Source organism: Canis aureus, chromosome 19, assembly GCF_053574225.1.
Source record: "Canis aureus isolate CA01 chromosome 19, VMU_Caureus_v.1.0, whole genome shotgun sequence".
Classification (NCBI taxonomy): domain Eukaryota; kingdom Metazoa; phylum Chordata; class Mammalia; order Carnivora; family Canidae; genus Canis; species Canis aureus.
In genome coordinates, this window is record NC_135629.1 from 47,775,415 (window position 1) to 47,797,887 (window position 22,473).

A 22,473-nucleotide genomic window follows, 5' to 3' on the forward strand; every position below is an offset into this window, starting at 1 on the left:
GATGCGGAGAACAAAGGCAAAAGGTGAATGTAGATAAAATTAAATTTCTTTCTGACCTATAGCCCATTGACCAATACTTCAGGCAAATAGAGTATAATACTCCTCCAGGAAACTCTCAACTGTCTTAATATTAGCTCTTTTTATAGAGAAATAAACAACCTTCACTTGACAATACCTAGGCCTCTAGTGTCCTGTGAGTCTTTACCATATGAAACTCATTTTGGAAACTTGCCTTTGTCATTACCGCCCCAAATCAGAAAGTATATTATCAGTTTTCCGCTCACAATCCCAGGGCAGCAGCTCTTGTTCCCGTGCTTTAATAAAAACCCCCTTTCTGCACCAAAAACCTCAAGAACTATTTCTTGGCCATGGGCTCTGAACCGCAAACTTCAAACCACATCATATGGATGGACAGTGTTTGGAGTTTTATTATATTCGGGGATCTTGTTTGTCTTGTAACCAAGGTGCTTTTTAAGATATTCAAACATCTAACATTGATTAAACTTTTGAAAACATCATTTGCAATGTCTACATCTAATGTCAAAAAAGTAAATGTACTTATTTTTGTTCCATTCTTATGTACTATTTTTTTTCCTTCTACAGGCTTTTTCATTTATATTTCTTTTTTTTTTACTTTGTGTTTTTTTAATAAATTAATTTTTTATTGGTGTTCAATTTTCATTTATATTTCTTGAAAAGGTTCTTATTCTTGCTTTCCCCATCATCCCTCCCCCAATTTCTTTTATTTAAATTTTTGAGAATTTCTGGAGCTGTGTAAGACAACAATTACAGTGTTGAAAAAAAGCATAATATGCTTTACAACTTGTACAAACCGATGGCAGCCAAATGTCATTTGCTTTCAGTGAGAGGCTCCAATATCTTCACAGTGAAAAATGCTTTGTACTTCTTTGCTCTCAATTTGATTGTAGCACACTAATACTAATATGCCTTGTTTAAATATACTTTGTGCATAGTTTAATTTTTTAAAAGTTGTATCTAATAAAATGTCCTTTAACCATTATTATTTGACTATACAGTTGTATTAAATTTTGTTTACCAAAAAAAAAGGGGGGGGGATAACATGATCTTAGGAGGAGCCAGGGAAGAACCATAAGCCATGAATTAGCAGAAAGCACATATACCCTGTTTTTTCTCTCCAAGGGAGATTTCTAGGGAAAGGTCAATGAGAAGTCATGTGCAAGGAGGAAGAGGTCAATCAACTTCTCAAAGAGTTCGCGCCAGAAAACTGGTTTTTACAACTGAGTGCTGTAACTGACGGCGTTTGCATTACTTCCTGGGGGGTGGGGGGTAATCAAGCCCTTGATTATTAATCAGCCACATTACCCAGGAGCGAGAGTGAAGTGCTCCCCGCAGGGGTGCTGACAGGCAATCTAAGGACCCCTTCCCAGTTGTTGAATTGAGAGAAACTCCATGGAGAGGCTAGAATTTTAGCATGCTTTGCATTGTTGTATTTTCTATCTGTGCATTTGAAATCTGGAGTAACCACGGGTTTGATTCTAGGAGAACCTGCCATCAGGACGGGGATCTGGGATGAGCGGGAAGGGCTGTCAGGGCCCGGCCCAGACCCAGCCTCACCCCCACCCCCGGCCTTCCCGCGGGGCCCACGCGCCCCCTGCTGGCTCTCCGTGGGGCTCGCGCGGGGGAGACCACGCGCTTCTCTTCCCGGGAACCTGCAAAGCGAGGCGCGCGGGTCGGGCTGGGCCCAGCCGGGAGCTGGCGGGTCACTGGGGGCGCGCGCTCAGCGGCTCCACGCGCAGCCAAAGTCCGCCCTCGGCGCGCAGGATGAGCTCCGGCTTCCTGCGCGGCTCCTCCTCGTGGGGCAGGACCCTGAAGCGCAGCAGCGTGAGCGCCAGCACCACCTTCATCTCGCTCATGGCGAACGCCTGCCCGATGCAGTTCCTGAGGGGGGAGGGGGGCTCGCACTCGCCAGGGACCCCGGCAGGGCCCATCGCGCCCAGAACCCAGCCCGGGACCCGCATCGCCGCCCGCAGGGATGCACAAGGGGCTGACGTGCCTGGGACCCCGCTGGGGACTTGCCCGTCCATCCCGGGAGCTGGGCCCAGACCCCAGCCTTGAACTCAGGCCCGAAGACGCGCGCGCGGCAGAGCTGCTGAGCACCCCGCGGACCCCTCCTTGGACCCAGCCGCCCCCACTCCCCAGACCCTTACTCCTAACCTCCGGAGGAGGGGAGACCAGGAGAGCCATCCTCAACTTCCTCCCCTTTCCCTCCCCCACAGACGTTCCTGGGATCTCAGTCCCAGACCCCTGCCCCCGCCACCCCATTCCCACCTCACATACCCTCTTGGCTCACCTGGGCCCAGCAGAGAAGGGAATAAAAGCCAGGGGAGACCTCTCCTTGATGTTTTCTGGGTCAAAGCGCAAGGGATTGTATACCTGGGGGCACAGAGAGGTAGGGCTGCTGGATGGGGTTTCCCAGGACAGCCAGCTTTGGAGAGGCAGACTTGTGTATGATGGGGGTAGGTGGTGTCTGATTTTCCAGGTCAGAACCCTGCTCCCTCCCTTAGGTCCCCCTGGGGAATAAGACAAGGAAGAGGGTAGGCCATGTGGACGGGGAGAGAGGCAGTACCTCAGGGTCTGGCCACACGGATGGGTTGTGGTGGGTCCCAAAAATACTAATGAGGCAGGTAACACCTGTGGGAGACGGAGAGCCAGTCAGGAAGGGTTTCCCATGCCTGATAGGCCCCCTTCCTTCCCAGGAAGCTTCTCCCCCTGAGGTTGTGAGCACCTTTGGGGATGACCCGGCCATCTGAGAGCACAATGTCCTGGGTGCAGCAGCGGGAGATGACTGTGACAGGTGGGTGCAGCCGCAGACTCTCCTTGATGCACATGGTCAAGAAGGGCAACTTGGCCAGGTCGTCCCTAAGGAACCCCCCCAACAATTATCCAGACAGCAAAAACACAGACCCTTCCTCTCAGTCCTCTACTGCCCCCTGAGATCCTCTCTCCCTGCAACAAAATAAATTCCAGGTGGATCAGGTATCTCCAAACTTACTGAGCCCTGCACATTAAATATGTACAGCTTTTTTTTTTTAATGTCAATCATACCTTATAAAGTGGTTTTAAAAAAGAAAAGCAAGATCAAAGAAGTAGGTGAGAAAATTTAGCTGGGTGGTTTTGGAAGGTTTTCTTTTCTTTTTTTTTTTCTTCTGTATTTTTTTTATAAATTTATTTTTTATTGGTGTTCAATTTGCCAACATATAGAATAACACCCAGTGCTCATCCCATCAAATGTTCCCCCCTCAGCGCCCATCACCCAGTCACCCCCATCCCCACCCCGGCCCACCTCCCCTTCCACCACCCCTACTTCGTTTCCCAGAGTTAGGAGTCTCTCATGTTCTGTCTCCCTTTCTGATATTTCCCACTCATTTTTTCTCCTTTCTGTTTTTGGAAGGTTTTCTGAGCAAAACATGACACCCAAAAGGAAACCATAAAAAGGTTTACAAATTTGCATAAAAATTAAATACTGTTTATTTCAAGACAGCAAAATCAAAAGCCAAATGAGTAAGAAACAGCAGAAACAGATCCAATGTTTTGTCTATCATGGTCCTAGAGATACTAGCTAATGCAATTGACAAGAGAAAAAAGGAGAGTAATGCAGTCAGAAATGTGGGGGTAAAGGTGTCATTTTTGCCAGCTATGATTCTATGCTTAGAAAACACAAGAGAATACACCAGAAAACTTTTATAGACATTGAACATGCAATAAGGGAGTTGGATCTTTTTCTTTGATCCTCTTCAAATTATGTGGTGATTATAACTGTTAATAGCTGATATAGTTAAGTGGTTCAAACTGGAAAACTATAAAACCCCACTTCTATGACTCAACACCACCATTTCCCATTCTTACAGTTTGCTTAGGTTCTTATTTGTCATTTATCCTTTCAGAGCTACCTTTTTGCATTTAAAATAATTTTAGTGTATCATCCTATATATTGTGCACACTGCTTTGTATCTCTTTCATGCAAGAGTATAGCAATGTCTTATAGATTTCCTGGGATTTGTGTCAAGAATAAGGGCATCCTTATTCTGGAGCTATAAGATAATTTCCCATGGTTTCCTCTAGAGCTTTTAAGACACTTTTATTTTTTTTTAGTTCAAATATTTTATTCCATCGGACCACCTGGGTGGCTCAGTGGTTGAGCGTCTGCCTTTGGTTCAGGTCGTGATCCCAGGGTCCTGTTATTGAGTCCCACATAAGGCTCCCCACCGGGAGCCTTGTTCTCCCTCTGCCTGTGTCTCTTCCTTTCTCTGTATCTCTCAAGAATAAATAAATAAAATCTTTAATAAATACATAAATAAATAAATAAATATTTGATTCCATCTTGATGTTATCTTGTTACAAGACATGAGAAGTAGTTTGAGGTAACTTTTTTCTGGGTAGCTCCCCAATTATTCCAAGAGCTTAAAAAAATTTTAATATGAAACTCCATACTTCACTTTTACTATGTTCACTGAACACAAAATTTATATGTATATTTTAAAATTATTTTTCTATGTTGAAATAATCCATTAGAAAAGATAATAGAATAGATGATGATGATGATGATGATAGAAGTTTAGCCAAAGAAAGATGTGAGATCTCTATATTCCAAATGAAATTTTAAATTTCTCTCAATACAAAAAATAAATAAATAAATAAATAAATAAATAAATAAATTTCTCTCAATACAAATAGATGATTCATATTTTAAATGATTTCCACTTCTTAAAATTTAGAGAAGTATCTGTTTTAAAAAATATATAAATAGAATATTTAAATATATGTACATTCAGCATATGTTGTACAGTGATTATGGTCCTTACAAAACATTCAAATCTGCAGATAGTTTCATTCACCATGCTTATGCGTCAAATTGTCTAAATTTTTAGGCTTAGTATATATTATTTATTGATTTACAAATACAAATAAAAATATCAAATGATTAAGAAAAGAAAAAAAAGGAAAAAATACAAATAGATGAGTCAGCATAGCAACAGAAGTATCTTAGGGTTAATTTAACAAAATATGCTTAAGATCACTAAGAAAAAATTTTAGACTTTATTAAAAGGACTAAAGAGTATTAAAATATCCACAAATGGGGATATTCCTTCCACACTCTAGGATGGTATGTGTTCATATCATGAAATAATCCATTTTCCACAACTCAATCATATATTCAAGTCAACTGATAGAATATATTTGATTGAAATGAAAATCTACCAGATATTTTTAGGAACTTGATAACCTTACTCGAAAACATTTCTGGAAAGATAAAAGATTATGAGAATTAGAACAATTTAAAAATGAAAGATTAAGAGGTCCCTGGGTGGCGCATTCAGTTGAGCATCCAGCTCTTGGTTTCAGCTCAGGTCATGAAATCAGGATTGTGGGAATAAAGCCCAGTGTCAGGCTCCATGCTCAGCACAGCGTATGCTTAAGATTCTCTCTCCCTCTGCCCTTCCCCACCTATCAGATAAATAAATAACTATTTAAAAATAATAAAAACAAAAAGGGAAGATTAAAAAAGAGAAACTCACTCTACCATGAAGATGTTAAGACCTACCACGAAGATGCAATGATCAAACAAACACCCAGTGTGTCCCTGTTTGGGAAGATCAGGAAAAGAGACCCATGCAACAAAAGAGATGTGAATAAGTGAAGCCTTGACATCTGGTAAGGAAAGCCTACAAAACCCTAGCATAAGGAAAGACAGTATAGCTGTAAAAGAATATTTGGATAAATTTGTCTCCATAAAAATTAATCAAAAGCACCCCTCAAAAGTCAAAAGTCAATCTTCTGCAACACAAGACAGAAAAGGATTACTTTTTTTACCTGATTTATTCTAAGTAAATTTGAAAAAACAGAAGAATTAAAAAAGAAACAATAAAAAAGATGAGTACTTCGTACATAAAGAGAAATAAAAATGGCTTACCAACATGTGCAGAAGGACCTGAATAGACATTTGTAAAAGAAGACATACAAATGGACAACAGAGACATGAAAAGGTGCTCAAAATCACTAATTATCAGAGAAATGCAAATCAAAACCACGATGAGATCTCACCTCACATCTCACAGCTGTTAGAATAGCTATTATCAAAAACACAAGAAATAACAAATACTGATGAGGATGTGCAGAAAAAGGAACCATGTGCACCTTTGGGGGATCGTAAATTGATGCAGATACTGTAGAAAACAGGATGAAGTTTCCTCAAAAATAATTTAAAAATAGAACTACTACACTATTCAGCAATCTCACCTCTGGGTAGTTATCCAAAGAAGATGGAATCACTAACTCAAAAAGTGTATATGTAGGGACGCCTGGGTGGCTCAGTGGTTGGGTGTCTGCGTTTGGCTCAGGTTGTGATCCCAGGATCCTGGCTCAAGTCCCCGGGATCGGGTTCCCCGTGGGGAGCCTGCTTCAGCTCTCTGCCTATGTCTCTGCCTCTCTGTCTCTTTCATGAATAAATGAATAAAAATTTTTTATAAGTGTATATGTAGCCTCATGTTCATTGCAGCATTATTTATAATAGCTAAGGTTATGAAACCACTGGTTCCCATCAGTGGATGAATGGATGAAGAAAATGTGAAATAAACGCAGTGGGATATTACTCGGCCATAAAAAAGAAATCTTGCCATTTGCAATGACATCAATGGACCTTAAGGGCATTATGCTAAGGAAATAAGCAGAGAGAAAAAGACAAATACCATATAATTTCACTGATAGATAGAATCTGAAGGAACAAACAACAAAAAGAAGCTCATAAATACAGAGACCAGATTGAATGTTGCCAAAAGTGGGGGATGGGAGTGAGCAAAATGGGTGAAGAAGTCAAAGGGTAATAACTTCCAGTTATAAAATAATTAGGTCATAGGAATGTTATGTATAGCATTACATAGTTACTCTATTTTCATTAATAATACTGTAGGTAATCATACTGCATTGCATATTTGGAAGTTGCTAAGAGAGTAGGTCTTAAAAGTCCTCATCACAGAGAAAAAAAAGTTCTGTGATTATGTATGGTGACAAATGCTAGCTAGACTAATTGTGGTAGACATTTTGTAATATATACAAATATCATCTCATTTGTTGTACTCCTGAAAGCAATAGAATGTATGTCAATTATACCTAAATATTAAAAAGTGTTGGGAATAACCCCTCAAAATGTGCAAAAAGATGTTAAACTTCTTATTTAAAGAAATGTTCATTTAGAAAAGGAAATATGACAAATTGGCAAAGATTTAAAATTCAATACAATAATATCATAGGTAAAAGTATGGGAAAGCTGACAACATCAGATTCAGCTGATGGGAACAAGTTTGCAATTGCTATTAAAATGACAAAAACTCAGATTGTCTTTGACAATCTGAAGTTGGCACTGGAAAGACATTCACGTGTATAAGCATGTGTCAGTGTTCACAGATGTTGACTATCCCCATGTTTATTTTAGCAAAAGGCTAGAAACAATCTAAATATCCACCTATGAGGGAGGTTTAGATAAATTACAGTACAGCCATATTGTAGAATATTACACAGCAATTAAAAGGAGGGACTAGAGCTCCCTCAAGTTCTATCACACACTGCAGGCTGAAAGGTAAATCAGCACAGAAACTCTGGAAAGCAATTCAGCAATTTCTAGTATAATTGAGAATACTAACAGGAATATCCTCAACAAAGGGGAGAACCAAGTAAACTGTGGGAAGTTATGCAGCACACAGAAAGAAGGAGCTGTAAGACACTGTCGAGTGAATAGAACGAGTCACAAACTGTATGTATATAGAAATGCAAGATGTGCTAATGGACAAAAAGATAATAGAGAGAGAAAGAAAGAAAGAAAGAAAGAGAGAGAGAGAGAGAAAGAAAGAAAGAAAGAAAGAAAGAAAGAAAGAAAGAAAGAAAGAAGCCATTAGAAATAACAAATACCCACCATTTGCTTCGATGTGGAGGGACCTGGAGGGTATTATGCTGAGTGAAATAAGTCAGTCGGAAAAGGAAACATTATATGGTCTCATTCATTTGGGGAATATAAATAATAGTGAAAGGGAATAAAGGGAAAGGAGAGAAAATGAGTGAAAATATCAGTGAGGGTGACAAAACATGAGAGACACCTAACTCTGGGAAATGAACAAGGAGTAGTGGAAGGGGAGGTGGGCAGGGGTTTGGGGTGAATGGGTGATGGGCAATGAGGGGGGCACTTGGTGGGATGAGCACTGGGTGTTATGCTATATGTTGGCATATTTAACTCCAATAAAAAAAAATTTTTTAATGCAGTATTAAAAAATGCAGTATAGGGATCCCTGGGTGGCGCAGCGGTTTAGCGCCTGCCTTTGGCCCAGGGCGCGATCCTGGAGACCAGGGATCGAATCCCACATCGGGCTCCCGGTGCATGGAGCCTGCTTCTCCCTCTGCCTGTGTCTCTGCCTCTCTCTCTCTCTCTGTGACTATCATAAATAAATAAAAGTTAAAAAAATAAATAAATAAATAAAATAAATGCAATATTTTAAAAAAATAAAAAATAAAAATAAATAAAAAATAAAAAATGCAGTATACTCAGACTGTGCAAAAGATCCAAAAATAATGTGAAAGGTAAAATCTTTGAATGAATTTAACTACTTTTATACAAAAATATTAATTTTAGCATATATTATATTTTTAATATAAAGCATTTGCCGGGCAGCCCCGGTGGCGCAGCGGTTTAGCGCCGCCTGCAGCCCACGGCGTGATCCTGGAGACCCAATATCGAGTCCCATATCAGGCTTCCTGCAGGGAGCCTGCTTCTGCTCTGCCTGTGTCTCTGCCTCTCTCTTCGCTCTCTCTGAATGAATAAATAAATAAATCTTAAAAAAAAAAAAAAAAAAAGCATTTGCCTTGGAGCATCTGGGTAGCTCAGTTAAGTGTTTGACTCGATTTCAGCTCAGCTCATGATCTCAGGGTCCTAAGATCAAGCCCTGAGATTAAACCTCACATCAGGTCCACCTTGGGCATGGAGCCTGCTTGGGATTTGCTCTTTCCCTCCCCCCGAGCCCTCTTCCCTTCAAATAAAAAAATATTTTTTTTAAAAAAAGAAAGCTTTTAGAGATAGGTGGTGGAAAGAAACAAAGAAGAAAAGAAAGAAGAAAGAAGAAAGAAAGAAAGAAAGAAAGAAAGAAAGAAAGAAAGAAGAAAGAAAGGAAGGAAGGAAGGAAGGAAGGAAGGAAGGAAGGAAGGAAGGAAGGAAGGGAAAGAAAGAAAGAAAGAAAGAAAGAAAGAAAGAAAGAAAGAAAGAAAGAAAGAAAGAAAGAAAGAGAAAGAAAGAGAAAGAAAGAAAGAAAGAAAGAAAGAAAGAAAGAAAGAGAAAGAAAGAAAGAAAGAAAGAAAGAAAGAAAGAAAGAAAGAAAGAAAGAAAGAAAGAAAAAGAAAGAAGAAAGGAAGAAGGAAGATAGTTATGGAAAGACACATGACAAATCAATGAGTCTAGAAACCCCTAGGGAGACAGGAGGGGATTCAGTTGCGGGGGAGGACATCAATGATAACTGTAGTCTCCTTTGTGGTACTTCAAGGCAAGAATTTGTTCTCATCATTGTTTCTGTAATTCAAAACTTTTCGAACATTCATGTTTTGAAGAAAAGAAAAGATCTCAAAAACACATTGCTAACGTGTAGACCTTAATTCCCACTGGAGGGGGTAGTGAGATAGTTTTCATATAAATGTCGATATAGGATAGATATTTTCTGGAATGGTCCACAAGAAATCACTGACAGGAGTTACTCCTAGGGCAAGGATTAAGAAAAAAGTTCATTTCTATTATAAACTTTCTCTCTCTCTCTCTCTCTCTCTCTCGCTCTCTCTCTTAAAGATTTATTGACTTATTTGAGGGAGAGGGAGAGACAGAAAATCTACAGTATACTTCATGCTCAGCATGGAGCCAGATGGTCACAGGGCTCAATCTCACAACCCTGAGACCGTGACCTGAGCAAAAAGCCAGAGTTGAACATTTAACAAACTGAGCCACCCAGGTGCCCTGATTATAAATGTTCTTTTATATACCTTTTTTAAAAAAAAAAAACCAAGTGTACAGTTTTGTCTGTTTGAAATTTTGGTTGAAACAGCATAAAGGTATTTCTCTACTCTGCCTCACGGGACTGCTATGCTGAGTGAAGGCCTGGAGTGGAAAATATTACCTACAAGATGCCTGTCCAGTCCAATGCCTGCTCAATATCGCCAAGCTCCTGGCCCAGACCTCAGAATCCCCTCCCTGGTCCCAATGCTGCAACTTGTCCTCTCCAGTATGTTCCCCACACTAGCCCTAGAAATATCGGACCTGTCCTCATCCTGCTCAAACAGTTCCCTCGGTTCCCTATTGCCCTTGGTTACAATTGGACCCAGTGACATTGCTTCTAAAGTCTCCCACAACCAACCCCTGCTGCCATCCCTCAGCCACATCATCTCACCATGAATCAGTGTCTCTTTCTCTTTTCTCTCCCCGTCTGTCTACCTGTCTTCGTCTCTTCTCTCTCTCCTTCCCTCCCTCCATTTCTTCCTCCCCCTTTCACTCTCTCTCTCTCATCCCACTTCCTCCCTTCCCCCTTTTCTCCCTGTATCTCCTTTTCTCCATCCTTTCCCTTCTTTTCTTCCTTTCCCTCCTCCCTTCTTCCCTTCCTTTTCACTTTTGCCCCCACTCTGTCTTCTTGAACTAACTGGACCCCAACTATCCCCAAATATCTAGTGATCATCACTCAGGGTCTCAACAGAGGCACTCTCTCTACCCTTAGCCTTGCCTCTCATACTCTCCACCCTAGCTCACCCCATGTGGAACAGGAGTATCCTGACGTGAGACAATTTCCACACCAGACTAGAGCTCTTGCACGACAAGGGCCAGGGCTGGGTCCTTCCTGGGTCTCCATGACACAGAATGGGCTAGTAAGAATTGGAGAAAATATAGGACTGGGGACAGAAAGGCAGAGTGGCAGTGTTCTCTGAATGGGGACTGGATGGATAAAGATGCAGTTCTCCTGGATAGGAATAGAATGATTTTAAAACCACATATCCCCCATGAAACTTGGACTGAACAATATGGAGGGAATTTGAAGGCAAGAGAGAAGCAAACATTTAGGGAGTGAGGATGTTTAGAAAAAAATGTGATTTAAGAGAGAAAGGTAAGAGAGTGGAATGGAAGTCCACTTACTGAATGTGTACTTAGTGGCATCATCTGCCTTCATACATTGTCGTTAATTCTCTCAGCAGCCCCGATCTTTGTCACTCTTCCCTGTTCTACAGGCTGGGTACAGACCCTGCCTCTGGGCTCTGCTCCTATTCTCACTAAATAATAATGACAGAACTAACCAAAAGATCTTTCCCCTTCCCCAGCTGGGGAGCAAAGCCAATAAGAAGGGTTCGAGAATAGACCATAAAGACCTGCACTCACCATTCAATCTCTTGAGGCTCACGGTCCCTCAGGAGCTCTTGCACCTCCTGCCGGCAGCGCTCCTGGTATTCTGGGTGCTTTGCCAGGTTGAACAGGACCCAGGAGAGGCCACTGGCTGTGGTGTCATGGCCTGAGAGGCAGCCAGACAGGTTTGGGTCTCTGGGCTTGTTCAGCACGAGAGGGTGGGCAGCGCCTTTAATTAAGGCCCTCAGGGAGGATGGGAGGATGGGAGGATGGGATGGAATGGGGTGGTCCTGCGAAGGACCCAATGACGAATTCTGGTCCAATCCAGGACCCACCTGCCAAGTGTCCCGGATTGGCAGTTCCCTGCCCCCCTGTAGTCCCACACTGGGATGCTCACCCTCAAACATAAAGGTGTCAGCTTCAGCTCGGATATCCTTGTCTGACAATTGCTTTCCATCTTCATCCTGGAGAGAAAGTAAGACACACACACACACACACACACACACCAAATCATATCAGTTTTGAGAGCTCCTGAGCATAATCTGAGACAGTCTCTGAAGCTCTTTCATCCATCCAGAAACCCAAGCCGACCCTTCACCCTTAAACCTCCTTTGCTCATTATCACCAGAGGCCCCACCCCACAGTTCTTCTCCTGCTTGGCCTCTTTCCCTCCTGCTTTGTCCTTGGTGAGAAGAATCAGTTATCCATGAATATTTCCCTGTTTCTACATGATGAGGACTTTCTGGAAAAAAGTTACTGGCAACCTGGATTACATTCTAGGATAGTAAATCCAGAGATTCCTCATCTTCCCTGGCAAAAAAAAAAAAAAAAAAAAAACAACAGAACCTATAGACTGCCTTCTCCGCAAAGTGGACTTTACATTCTAACTCTCTGTCATCACTTGCATGGATGCACATACATACACACACACACACACACACACACACAGAAGAAGGTGCAGATGTGTCAGCAGTCTTATATAAGTTCCAAGTTTCATAATGTATAGTTACCTCTTCTGGGATGGAGCATGGCTGCGTGTACAGATAAAAGCATCAGATAGCTCCCAGAAGAATCTTAGAATGAGGAATCACAGCTACAGTTCTACTCTGGCTACTCTTACTTCTGTGAGTAATAAATGAGCTTCTCTGATCCAGGTTCTGGTACATAAATACACACACACACACACACACACAACTACCTTATTAAGCAAAGTCTCGAGTAAAAGGGTAAAATCTCAGGTCACAGATTCAAAATTAGAAGACCTCTACAGGCTAGATTCCACATATTAATCTCTAAAACATATCCATAATCCATCCCTCCCTTTCTCAAGCACCTCCCTTGGCTCTCAAGCACACAGTACCCTCTGGACCAAGTGTAAGTTCTTCAGTGTGAAATTTGAAATCAAGGTCCATTCTACCTCTTGAATTCAGATCCCAGAGAAACTCACCTTGGACAGCAGGAGCACATCAATGAAGTCCAAAGTCTTACTCTTAGCCTTGGTCATGAGGAAGTCATCAACACCCTGAACTGGGAGAGTGCGGCGCCGTTCCTGAATGACAGCATCTGTGAAGTTGTGCACCAGGCGGCAGGCTCTGCGGAAGCGCTGTCCGTCTGGAGTGAGGTAGTACAGGAAGTCCATGTGCAAGATCTGCTGATGCCGTTTTGCCACAAGGGCACTGAGTTCTAATATGGCAGCAATATATTCACTAGGCTTCCTGTAGGATGAGGACATGAAAGGAGGCCACAATTTAGCTCACCTGAAGACTGAGAAAATGCCTCCCACCAGATGCTGGGAGCTACCTCCCATCAGAAAAATTGGTATCCAGGAACAGATGGTCCCACAGGTACATGGTAGGGATGACCTAAGAGACATGACTCCCCACACTCTCTTCCCTCCCTGATTCCCATTGCTGTGAGCCGCCTCAATGCCCCTGGCCCATTAAATCCCAGCTGAGATATTGTACTTTTCTCCTCCATCTCCATACACCTCAGACTTTATCTTCTCTCATTAGGTCAATGGACCCAGCCCCCTCCCTACTCTAGCATCTCTTTGGAACAAAATCCACTATCTACACAATGGCTGGTCTTCTCTAGAATCAGAAATCGAAGAACAGCTTTCCCCATGACTCTCAATGCTCAACCACTTTCCATGCCTCCGAGAAAACTCAAAAAAATTCTAATGCCTTTGCCTAGTCTTTGAATATCCTTAAGATACAGCCCCTGCCAATGCTTCCAACCTCATTCCCAAAGAGACTCCTCACTGTGGCACATGCTTTGCTCATCATAGCCCCCTGGACTTTATCACACATTTCTACCTACCCTAAAGGATCACTGTTTCTCTTTCCCTTCCTTGTCCCTCAATGTCTAGTTCTGATCCATCTCCTTCAGGAAGTCCCTTCTGATTGTGTTGATCATCCCTCCCTTCGCCATCTACTCTCTTGGGTCTATGGCTAATATTTCAGACCCTGAGCAGAGACTTACTCCTGGCAATTGCTGTCAAAACTGAAGACACATTTCTGCAGACTGTCCAGGGTCATGAGGCTGATGTGTTCAAACATGTCCAGATGGGTGCTGCCCTCTGACACCAGGCGCTTCCACTTGGCCTGGGCAGAGAGGGAAGCAGAACTCGGGCTGGAACCTGCCTCCTCCGAAAGCCCTCCCCAACACCAACCACCAAGATGGAATCCCCCAAACCTAGCCTCCTGGCCCCAGACAACCATCCCCAGGGAGGACCAAGACTACTTCTACTTGGGCAGAAGTAGAAACTGTTACAGTTAAGGCCCCATGGCTGGGAGTCAGGAGACCTGAGTTCAAATTCTGACTCAGTGTGCCCTTGCTCAGCTCACTGCCCTCTGGGCTCCACCTATCAAAACTTAGTAACAGTTAAAATGACTTGCTCTGGTGTCAAAGAAACCAAGTTGGAATCCAAGCTCCACTTACTAGCTTACTTGCTAGCTGTGTGAAGTGGGCAAGCTCCCTAACTTCTCTGAACCTCATTGTCACCACCTGTAATAGACAAGATCCTCTCTACCTCATAGAGTTGTGAAAATCAAATCAGAGAGTATATGTCATGGAATATGCACATGGTTTCTAGCATACAGTAAGTACTTAATAAAAGTTAGCTTTCACCATCTTCATTGCTACAAGTTAAGAAAAAATATCCTTTGGGGGCATCTGGGTGACTCAATTGATTAAGCATCTGCCTTTAGCTCAGGTGATGATCCTAGGGTCCTAGACTGGAGTCCCACATCAGGGATCCCTGCTCAGTGGGGAACCTGCTCCTCCCTCCCACTTGTGCTCTCTCTGCTCTCACTTGCTCTCTAATAAATAAATAAAATCTTAAAAAAAAAAAAAGGAAAGAAAAAGTCTCCTTTTTGAAAAAGGTAGTCCATGGACCCCGAACACCACCGCATATTCTTGCTGGTATGCCAAAAAATGCAAGACCCAGAGCTGTGTTTGCAGCAAACACCCTTGAGATATAAGGTACTGTTTCCCCCTGGACAAATGTCAGCTTTGCTTCTAGTTGACAAAAAAAAAAAAAGTCATGGAGTCCCTAAACCTCCCCTTAATGCAACATACTATGTAAGCATTGAAGCCCACTTGTGTTATTCTCATGAAGTCTGGTGACTTAGAGAAAGAATGCAAACCAAGAAGCATATGTGCTTGCTGTGCCATGAGTAATAAACTGTTCTTTGTCTCTAACACAGAAGTCTCATGTCTTCTGACAGAATCCACAAAACAATAATAATCTCACTCTTCAGCTTGCAAGTATGAAAAAAATCCCAGGCACTTTACAAAATCCCCACCTCCATTTTTTCACTTCTCGGTATCCATACCCTTTGCAATGTGATTTTTCTGCAACATCCATTAAGGGATGGAGCCCCTTTCACTACCTTTGGATTCTATGCTGACCTTTTGCTTTGCTTTGGCCAATAGACCATGGTGAAAATGATGAGGTGATCTTCCTAAACCTAGATCTCAAGAGGCATTGAAGTTTTCTCTCACTCTTTGACCCCTGCCTCAGCCATGTGAACAAGCCTGTGATGCCTCCTGGAGGCAGAGAATCACACTAAAGAAAGTTCCGTTGTCTAAGCTGAGACCAACCTAGATCAGCCTGCAGCCACCAAGCCCCAAACATGTGAGAGCTCAGATCAGCAAAGTAATACCTGACCCACAGCTGATCACAGGTACATGTGACCCTACCCAGGTCCGGAAGACCCAGTCTGATTCACAGACTTGTTAGCAATAATAAACATTCATTGTTTTAGACCAATGAGTTTGGAAGTGGTTCATTAATTCAGTAACAACTACCATGTGATGTTCATGGATATTCAGCTGTGTCTCAGGTTCCAAAGCTTCTTTGTAAGGGAAACATAGAAACTAACACCTTCTGAGAACGTACTATGTGCCAAGAACGTAACTATCTTACATTATCTTGACCACCCAGCAAAGTGTGGGCTGTAATTCTCATTTTACAGCTGAGAAAACTGAGGCTTAGAGAGCAAGATCAATGGCCCCAAAGCTAACCCAGAAGAACCAAAATTCCAGACAAGATGTCACAGAGCCCCCATCACCTCCAAGGCTTCAGCTGGGACCCTGGTTTCAAGAGACTCACATGCATGACATTCGTGCTGTAATTGAAAATCTTCACATAGGGCTTCAGGATGTTGAAGTGGAAGGCAGGTGTCAGCATGCGGCGGTGGCTGCTCCATTTGTCACCAGCACTCAGCAGAAGCCCATCCCCTAGTAGAGGTAGCCACAAGGATTGGCAAGAGCGGTGCCTTCCACTGAGTCCCCAAGGTTATCCTCAGTCCCCTTTACCCAATTTACTCACCCAGCCAGGGCTTCAGTAAGCTATAGAAGACCATGTCCTTGGGCGCAATGGCAGCTGACATAAATGAGGACAATCAGGAGTCATAAAAAGAGCGAGAGGAAGTGCTTTGGGTTTGGGGGGTGAGGGCTCCCAGCCAGGGGTCTGCATACCCCCTCCAAGCCCAGTGCAGCAGGAATGGAAACAAGAGCAGAGGAAACAAAAGGAGCAGGGAGATGAGGGGAGACCAGACCAGGCTACAGCACATAGCACCAAGACAAGGCCTGCAGACATACCCCCATTTAATTAGATGCACCCTAACATGCAAGAACATACCTCAACATACCTTGACATGGCTTCTACCATGTCCAACATTTTCAAAACACCAAAACACAAATTAGCACCCCACAATATGCCTTTACAAGGAATTGGGACACCACATCTGTTCTGGAACCCCCTGACATCTCCTGAGACTTCTCACATAGCCCCAACCCGTGTTAATATGTCCTGACGAGGAACAACATGCATAGCACACATTGACATTATGTACCATGTTCTGACATGGACCCTAAGACAATCTGACACAACCTCAGGGTGACCCACAGATGATCCCAAGCAGGACTTAATTATTGCCCCACTAATGTCACAGATGTGGACCAGATATGACCCAGATATATCTAAGACCTACCCTGGACAAGATTCACATAGTCTTCGACATTTCTCAGAGAACTCTGGGTTGCAGAGTGCAGACAAAACCCAAACTTGGTTCAGACATGACCAACAGGAGGAGCAGACATCTCAAATGGCATGAAATATTCTTGGCCACAGCGGAGCACCAAACACAAGTAAGCCCATCTTCATATGGCTCGGGAGTAACCATATACCAGGTATAACCAAGCATAATGTATTCTAGGTGGAACCAGAGGCAGGTAGAAACATAAAAGAGACCAGACACGATCATACAACAGACATTGCAAAATCACACCCTAGGTGTGAGCAGATATGACCAGAAAGAAGTCTGGCAGGTGAGGATCCAGGTGAGACAGAGACAGTGGCATCTCTGAACCTTCTCTCCTGGCTGCTTATAGGTCACAAGTCAAACTGGAAGCAGCACAGAGACCTCAGCTGTGAGCAAGCCATGACCATGGGGTGTCTACCTGATGAAAAGAGCACAGGCTTGATGTAGGTGGGGTGGAAGATGCGGATGACTGCATGCCAAGGGCCCACCCACCAGCAGCACACATCCCCATAGGTGCTTGCCAGGTCCTGTGTGTACAGGAGACCTTCCTCTGAGCTCTGAATCTGGAAAGGAACAAAGAGGACCCAATTCACACTCTTTCTAGGTGGCCAAATAGAAGGACCTGCTGGGCTAAGACCCAGCCCTGAGCCCCATGAAATCCCTCCAGCAGCCCAGCCTCCTCCTAGGATCCTTCCCCAGTCCATCGATATGACAATTAAGGTCCCTTGGTTACAAGAACAAAAAGAGTCATTCTGCATTTTGGATTCCAAACACTATGTTCACCTGGCTTCTCTCTATCCCCATGTTCCAGGTAAGAGAACTGAGGCTCTGATGGATGAAGTAACTTGCCTACTCTCCCAGATAATTCTCCCAGTGCATTCCTGACATCTGAACCCAGCCCTGCCTGAATCCAGGACCTCCGTTCCTAGTCACTGAATTGTTTTGAGCCCCAAAACCACAACTCTGAGAATCTACTCTTGCCAAGATCAGGTGGTCAGATCACAGTGATTAAATGAAAAATTGACCCTGTAGACCAGACAAATTGAAGGGAATTCTGCAACTTTTCCTGGAACTGTGGCAGTAAGCTGACGGTTCCACAGGAGTTAAACTTCTTGGACTCATATCTACAAGAATGAGAGTGGAAGCACCTCAGTGGAAAACAGAACAAAAAAAATTAATACAGGTTTTGATGATGTTCTTTGACCTGGATCCAGCCATGTTGAAGACAACATCCCTGAAGTTCACTGTAAATTGCCTGTCTTTGATTAGACTATACAGGGTTGAGTTTCCACCACTCACAACTGAAAGAGACCTTGGCGGCCAGAAAGAACTAGGGGCCTTCCAAGTCACCCAGAACCTGAGTTTCAAAGCCAAGGTCTCTGTTGGGTGCTGCTCATCAACCTGCTCAGCCTGGTCTGTCTGGAGGTGAAAGAAGCAGAAGGGACGGAAGCCAGGCTGGGGTAGGGTCTCCCTAAGGGGGAGATTCCTGGGGCCTGGAGTGGGAGGGCAATGAACTTGGAGTAGACAAGCTGTAGGATAAGGTGGAAGGGATCAACCCACCAGAAGTGGATGTCACAGAAACAGCAGCCCAGGTACTCCACCAGCTGCCAAACCTCAAAGCTCTGGCCCTGCAGATGGGTGACAATGAGGCCAGACCTGGCAGGGGACCTCAGATGCTATCAATACCCACTGCATCACTCTGCTCTCTGCTCTAAAAAAATTTCTACTTGTCATCCCAGATCTAGGTCCAGTAACTCCTCCAGGAAGTCTTCCAGCCTGCCCCAGCAGAGGCCTTGATTCACCTGTGGCCTGCTGCAACCATCCCCATCTGGCCAATCCTTACTTCACCAGGTGACAGATCTCTTGTCTAGACCCATATCATCATGACTGAGGGTTATTCCAGGACAGAGCCTTGGAATGAGGTCTCTTGGGGACTCATGGTGTGGGCAGGGGAGGAGACAGCAGTGGAGGGAGTAGAGGATGAAAGGGGAATTGCTGAATACATGAAGAGAAGAGGAATATAGCTAAGAGAGAAGAGGGGAGGAGGGCCCAGGGACCTGCAGGGGGTGCAAGGAAGTTGGAGGTGGAGGCGTTGGAAGCCCTGGGTTGTATCAAGGCACCCACCACCACAAGCTCTGCAAGAGTACCTGAGGCACTGGTGATATTCCGGATCAAGTCGGGGTGGCACAAAACAACAAGGGGCTTGATGGGGCCCATCCACATCTTAAACCCCTGGGTATAGGTGGCCACCAGCTGAATTATGACCCTCAAGCCCTGCTCCGAGGGGGGAGCCTACAAGCAAGACAGGGGATGTCACCTCCACAGAAGGAGACACAGCAGGGCCCCCTGCAGCCTCTACAGTGGACAGAGTGTCCAGATTCTACGTGGATGGAGGGAATCTCTGCTTCCTCCCCCTCTTTCTCTCTGAGGACAGATGGGTCTGGAGGCTCTCCACATTCCAAGGGTGAACCCAAGGACACAGGGAGAAGACATGCTCTCTCCCCACAGAGAGGCTGACCTTGGCTTGAGAAGTGGGATTTTTCTGGTCTTGGGAGTGGTTCCAAACTCAGAGAGGTCCCCATACAAGAGTTTTGTGGGCACCAGAGTGGCCTCAGGACTTGTACTAGAGCTCATTCCTGCATCCTGTTAGGTCCTGGCCAGTCCACACAGCCCCCAGTTCCTCACATGGTGACATGTCTGCAGCCCTTCCAGTCCTGGTAAACCCCAGGGGACAGATGTGAACTCTGCTCATCAGACAGGAGGGCAGCTCCCACCTATGAGTCCCTACTGCCTACCAGGCTGTACATAGTGAATCCTGTCTATCTGTATATCACCTATCTATTATCTATCTATCTATCTATCATCTATCTATCTATCATCTATCTATCTATCTATCATCTATCTATCTATCTATCATCTATCTCTTCATATTTGTGTCCCCTGATCCTATGGACTCTGATCAGTTGTGCCCTTTACAAATGAAGACACCAAAGCCACATCCACCAAATGGAGAAGGAGGGCAGGGTTAGCTCCTGGGGAGACATCCTCTCCAGTCCCCCTCCATCCCTCCAGGATGCTCCACCCTGGCCTGACAAATGCTCTCAGGTGCTCCAGACAGGTGAACAGACGGCATTTCACCATTGTGACTGCCCCCTGCTCCCCAAGGACCCTGAGGAACTTAATGAGATTAGTCCAGAGAGGGAGAGTGGCTCAGCTGAGGTCACACAGCAAGAGGAACTAGAGAGAAGAGTGACCCAGACCAGCATCCATGACCAAGCCCTGGAGGGGGAGGGGGAGCAGTAACTTTATGCCCCCTGCTACCCCCAAGGTTTGTTAGGAACATTACAAGACCCAGAATCTCAGGCAGCCTTCACAATGAGCCTCAGAATGCCCCCATTCCAAATTAGCTATAATCAGCAATAAAAATCACAAGAAGTCCTCCCCCTACCTATGGTCCTCATCCTGGGCAGTTAAGGTGAGCTGTGCCCTCAGCCTGCCTGGAGATGGGAGGAGCTAGCTGCTCATCCCTTTGGCCTTGACCATGGCAGGTGATGGCAAGTTCACCACCTATGTCATCAAACACTTACTTTCAGTGCCTGCTGGATGCTAGCCCCTGGACTGTGCACTCTAGTGTCTGCTCCACAGGGCAACTATCTAGTTGGATAGGTGGAAGATAAGTAATGAGACAATTAACTCCTGAATGGGGCATGAGCAGACCCATGTCAAGGTCAACCTCTGATTCGCTGGTGAGGACTCAAAGAAAGCTTCTGGAAAGAGAAGTAAGCAGTTATCTTTATTCAGGTTGGGCAATGGGCCCATTGGGACATCTTAGCAGGGAAGAGGAAGCTGAGAGGAAGTTGGCCTGGGGAGAGGTGTGAGTGGGAAGTTAGACCCCTGTAGGGTGGGGAGGTCATAACTAATTCCTGTAGGGTAGGGAGCAGACACAAGGGAATGGGCCAGGCAGGGAGCAGACCCTGGACAGGGTCCCTGACAAGGTCTCCAGGATAACCATGGATCCTGGGAATGCCAGAGGACTGTGCCCTGTGCAGCCCACCATGGGAGCCCTCAGAGGGACAATAATGTGGGTTCAGAGAGGCAGGAAGTAAATCCAAAACAGGCAGAGGGTGGGAGGACAAAGATGTGCAAATGGCCTGGATGGCAGAGCAGAAGAATGAGTGGATGTAAAAGAAGGACTCCACTAGCTTCCCTGCTTCTCCACTGACCCAGACCCCAGCTAACCCCTGAGCATCATTCCCGAACCTCCAGGAAGTCCATTTCCTGACACCCCAGTCCCATCCTCTACCCATACTCACCAGGCCCACGTGACCCCAAAACCAGTTGCGCTTTGGAGGCTGTGGGAAACACTGGAGGCGGCGACGGATATCATAGAAGCTGTAGCTCCAGGACAGGACCCGGGTCAGAAGCCAAGTGGCCCCCACCAGCAGCAGGAGCACCCATGGGGAGGCTGCAAGCTGCCCCAGTCCTAGCCAGGACAGGCTCAGTTGCAACATCCTGGAGCAGAGGGATTAGAGGGTGAGCCCCTCAGGACCTGGTCTGGGACAGAAATGTGAGCTTACTGAGTGCTCACTTCAGAGGGAAAGAGCCCAGGATGGGAGGGACAAGGCAAATGGGGAGTGCTGGGAACTGTCCACATGGTGTGGGGGGAGGGAGGGTGATCAAAGTGGGGGAGGTTCAGGAGACTTCCAGAGGAACAGGCAGAGTGAGAGAGAGAGAGAAAGAGACGGGGTGAGAGAGAGTTAATCACCCACGAGTAGCCCCTCTCACTCCAGGACAGCTGCTCCCTGGAGCCACCCCACTTTGGGAAGTATCCTTCCCCACCTGGGGCCAGGACACCCAGCCTCGTACCTTCAGTCAGGAGCAGCTTATCCACACAGCCTCCTCTCCTCTCCTCTCCTCTCCTCTCCTCTCCTCTCCTCTCCTCTCCTCTCCTCTCCTCTCCTCTTAGAAAGTCTTTGCTTCTGGCCGCTGACCTAGGGGACACTGCCAGTGGCCAGGCTAAGCCAGCCAATCCCTGCCTGCCTGCTTACCTCCTCCCTACTTGGCAGTGGTCCAAATGGTGGGTTGGGGAAGGAGGCTTCAGTATTATCAAGAGCACTTGAGCTCTAGAACCTCAAACTCAGTACCTCCCATTTGGGGTGCGTGGTGGTTTGGGGGATGGGTAAAGGTGACTCTGCATCCCCACGTTAACAGCCACAGTTGCCCTCTCCAGGCCTGTGTGGCTGATAAAAACTTGAACTTCAGAGTTCAGGTGCCATGGGAACAGGATCATGCCAGCCTTGTCCCAAAAACATATTTGGGGCCTCCCTCTACATGTAAGTCAGGAGGGTGGCTTGCACGATTTTCCAGCACAGAATCAGAAAGCCTCTGGCCTCTGGACTGCACACCTTGGCGGGAGTTCAAGCCCTGCCTCCAAGAAGCTCAGGGACCTGGTTGAGATAGGACTGCAGAAACAAAAAACCGGCCAGGCTGGAGATTACCGGCATCAGATGGAGGGGTAAGGGGCCCAGTCTGAGG

At 45.2% G+C, this 22,473-nt stretch overlaps 2 protein-coding genes across 8 annotated transcripts in view; both read right to left on the bottom strand.

Moving 5' to 3' along the window:
• Positions 1-404: 404 nt before the first annotated feature.
• LOC144290389 (cytochrome P450 4F3) lies at positions 405-22,012 on the bottom strand. 7 transcript variants are annotated; one of them, XM_077859575.1, is made up of 14 exons: positions 21,880-22,012; positions 21,805-21,834; positions 21,252-21,450; positions 17,357-17,501; positions 16,224-16,277; positions 16,005-16,132; positions 13,871-13,992; positions 12,837-13,104; positions 11,787-11,853; positions 11,426-11,555; positions 2,768-2,901; positions 2,609-2,673; positions 2,333-2,415; positions 405-1,920 (listed from the first exon to the last, which is right to left on the bottom strand). In XM_077859575.1, exons 3-14 carry the CDS (start codon positions 21,447-21,449, stop codon positions 1,743-1,745), a joined length of 1,572 nt encoding a protein of 523 aa, XP_077715701.1. In that variant the 5' UTR covers position 21,450; positions 21,805-21,834; positions 21,880-22,012; the 3' UTR covers positions 405-1,742. The 7 variants fall into 7 exon arrangements, 6 of the variants coding, with proteins under 6 accessions (XP_077715701.1, XP_077715699.1, XP_077715698.1 ...); XM_077859573.1 differs by having other exon boundaries at positions 21,252-21,492; XM_077859572.1 differs by having other exon boundaries at positions 21,805-21,898.
• LOC144290390 (cytochrome P450 4F6-like) overlaps positions 405-22,473 on the bottom strand; it is a 54,732-nt gene continuing 32,663 nt past the window's right edge. The window contains exon 14 of the transcript XR_013358078.1: positions 405-1,527. The gene's annotated coding sequence lies outside the window, so the exon portion shown is untranslated. The remainder of the gene's footprint in view (positions 1,528-22,473) is intronic.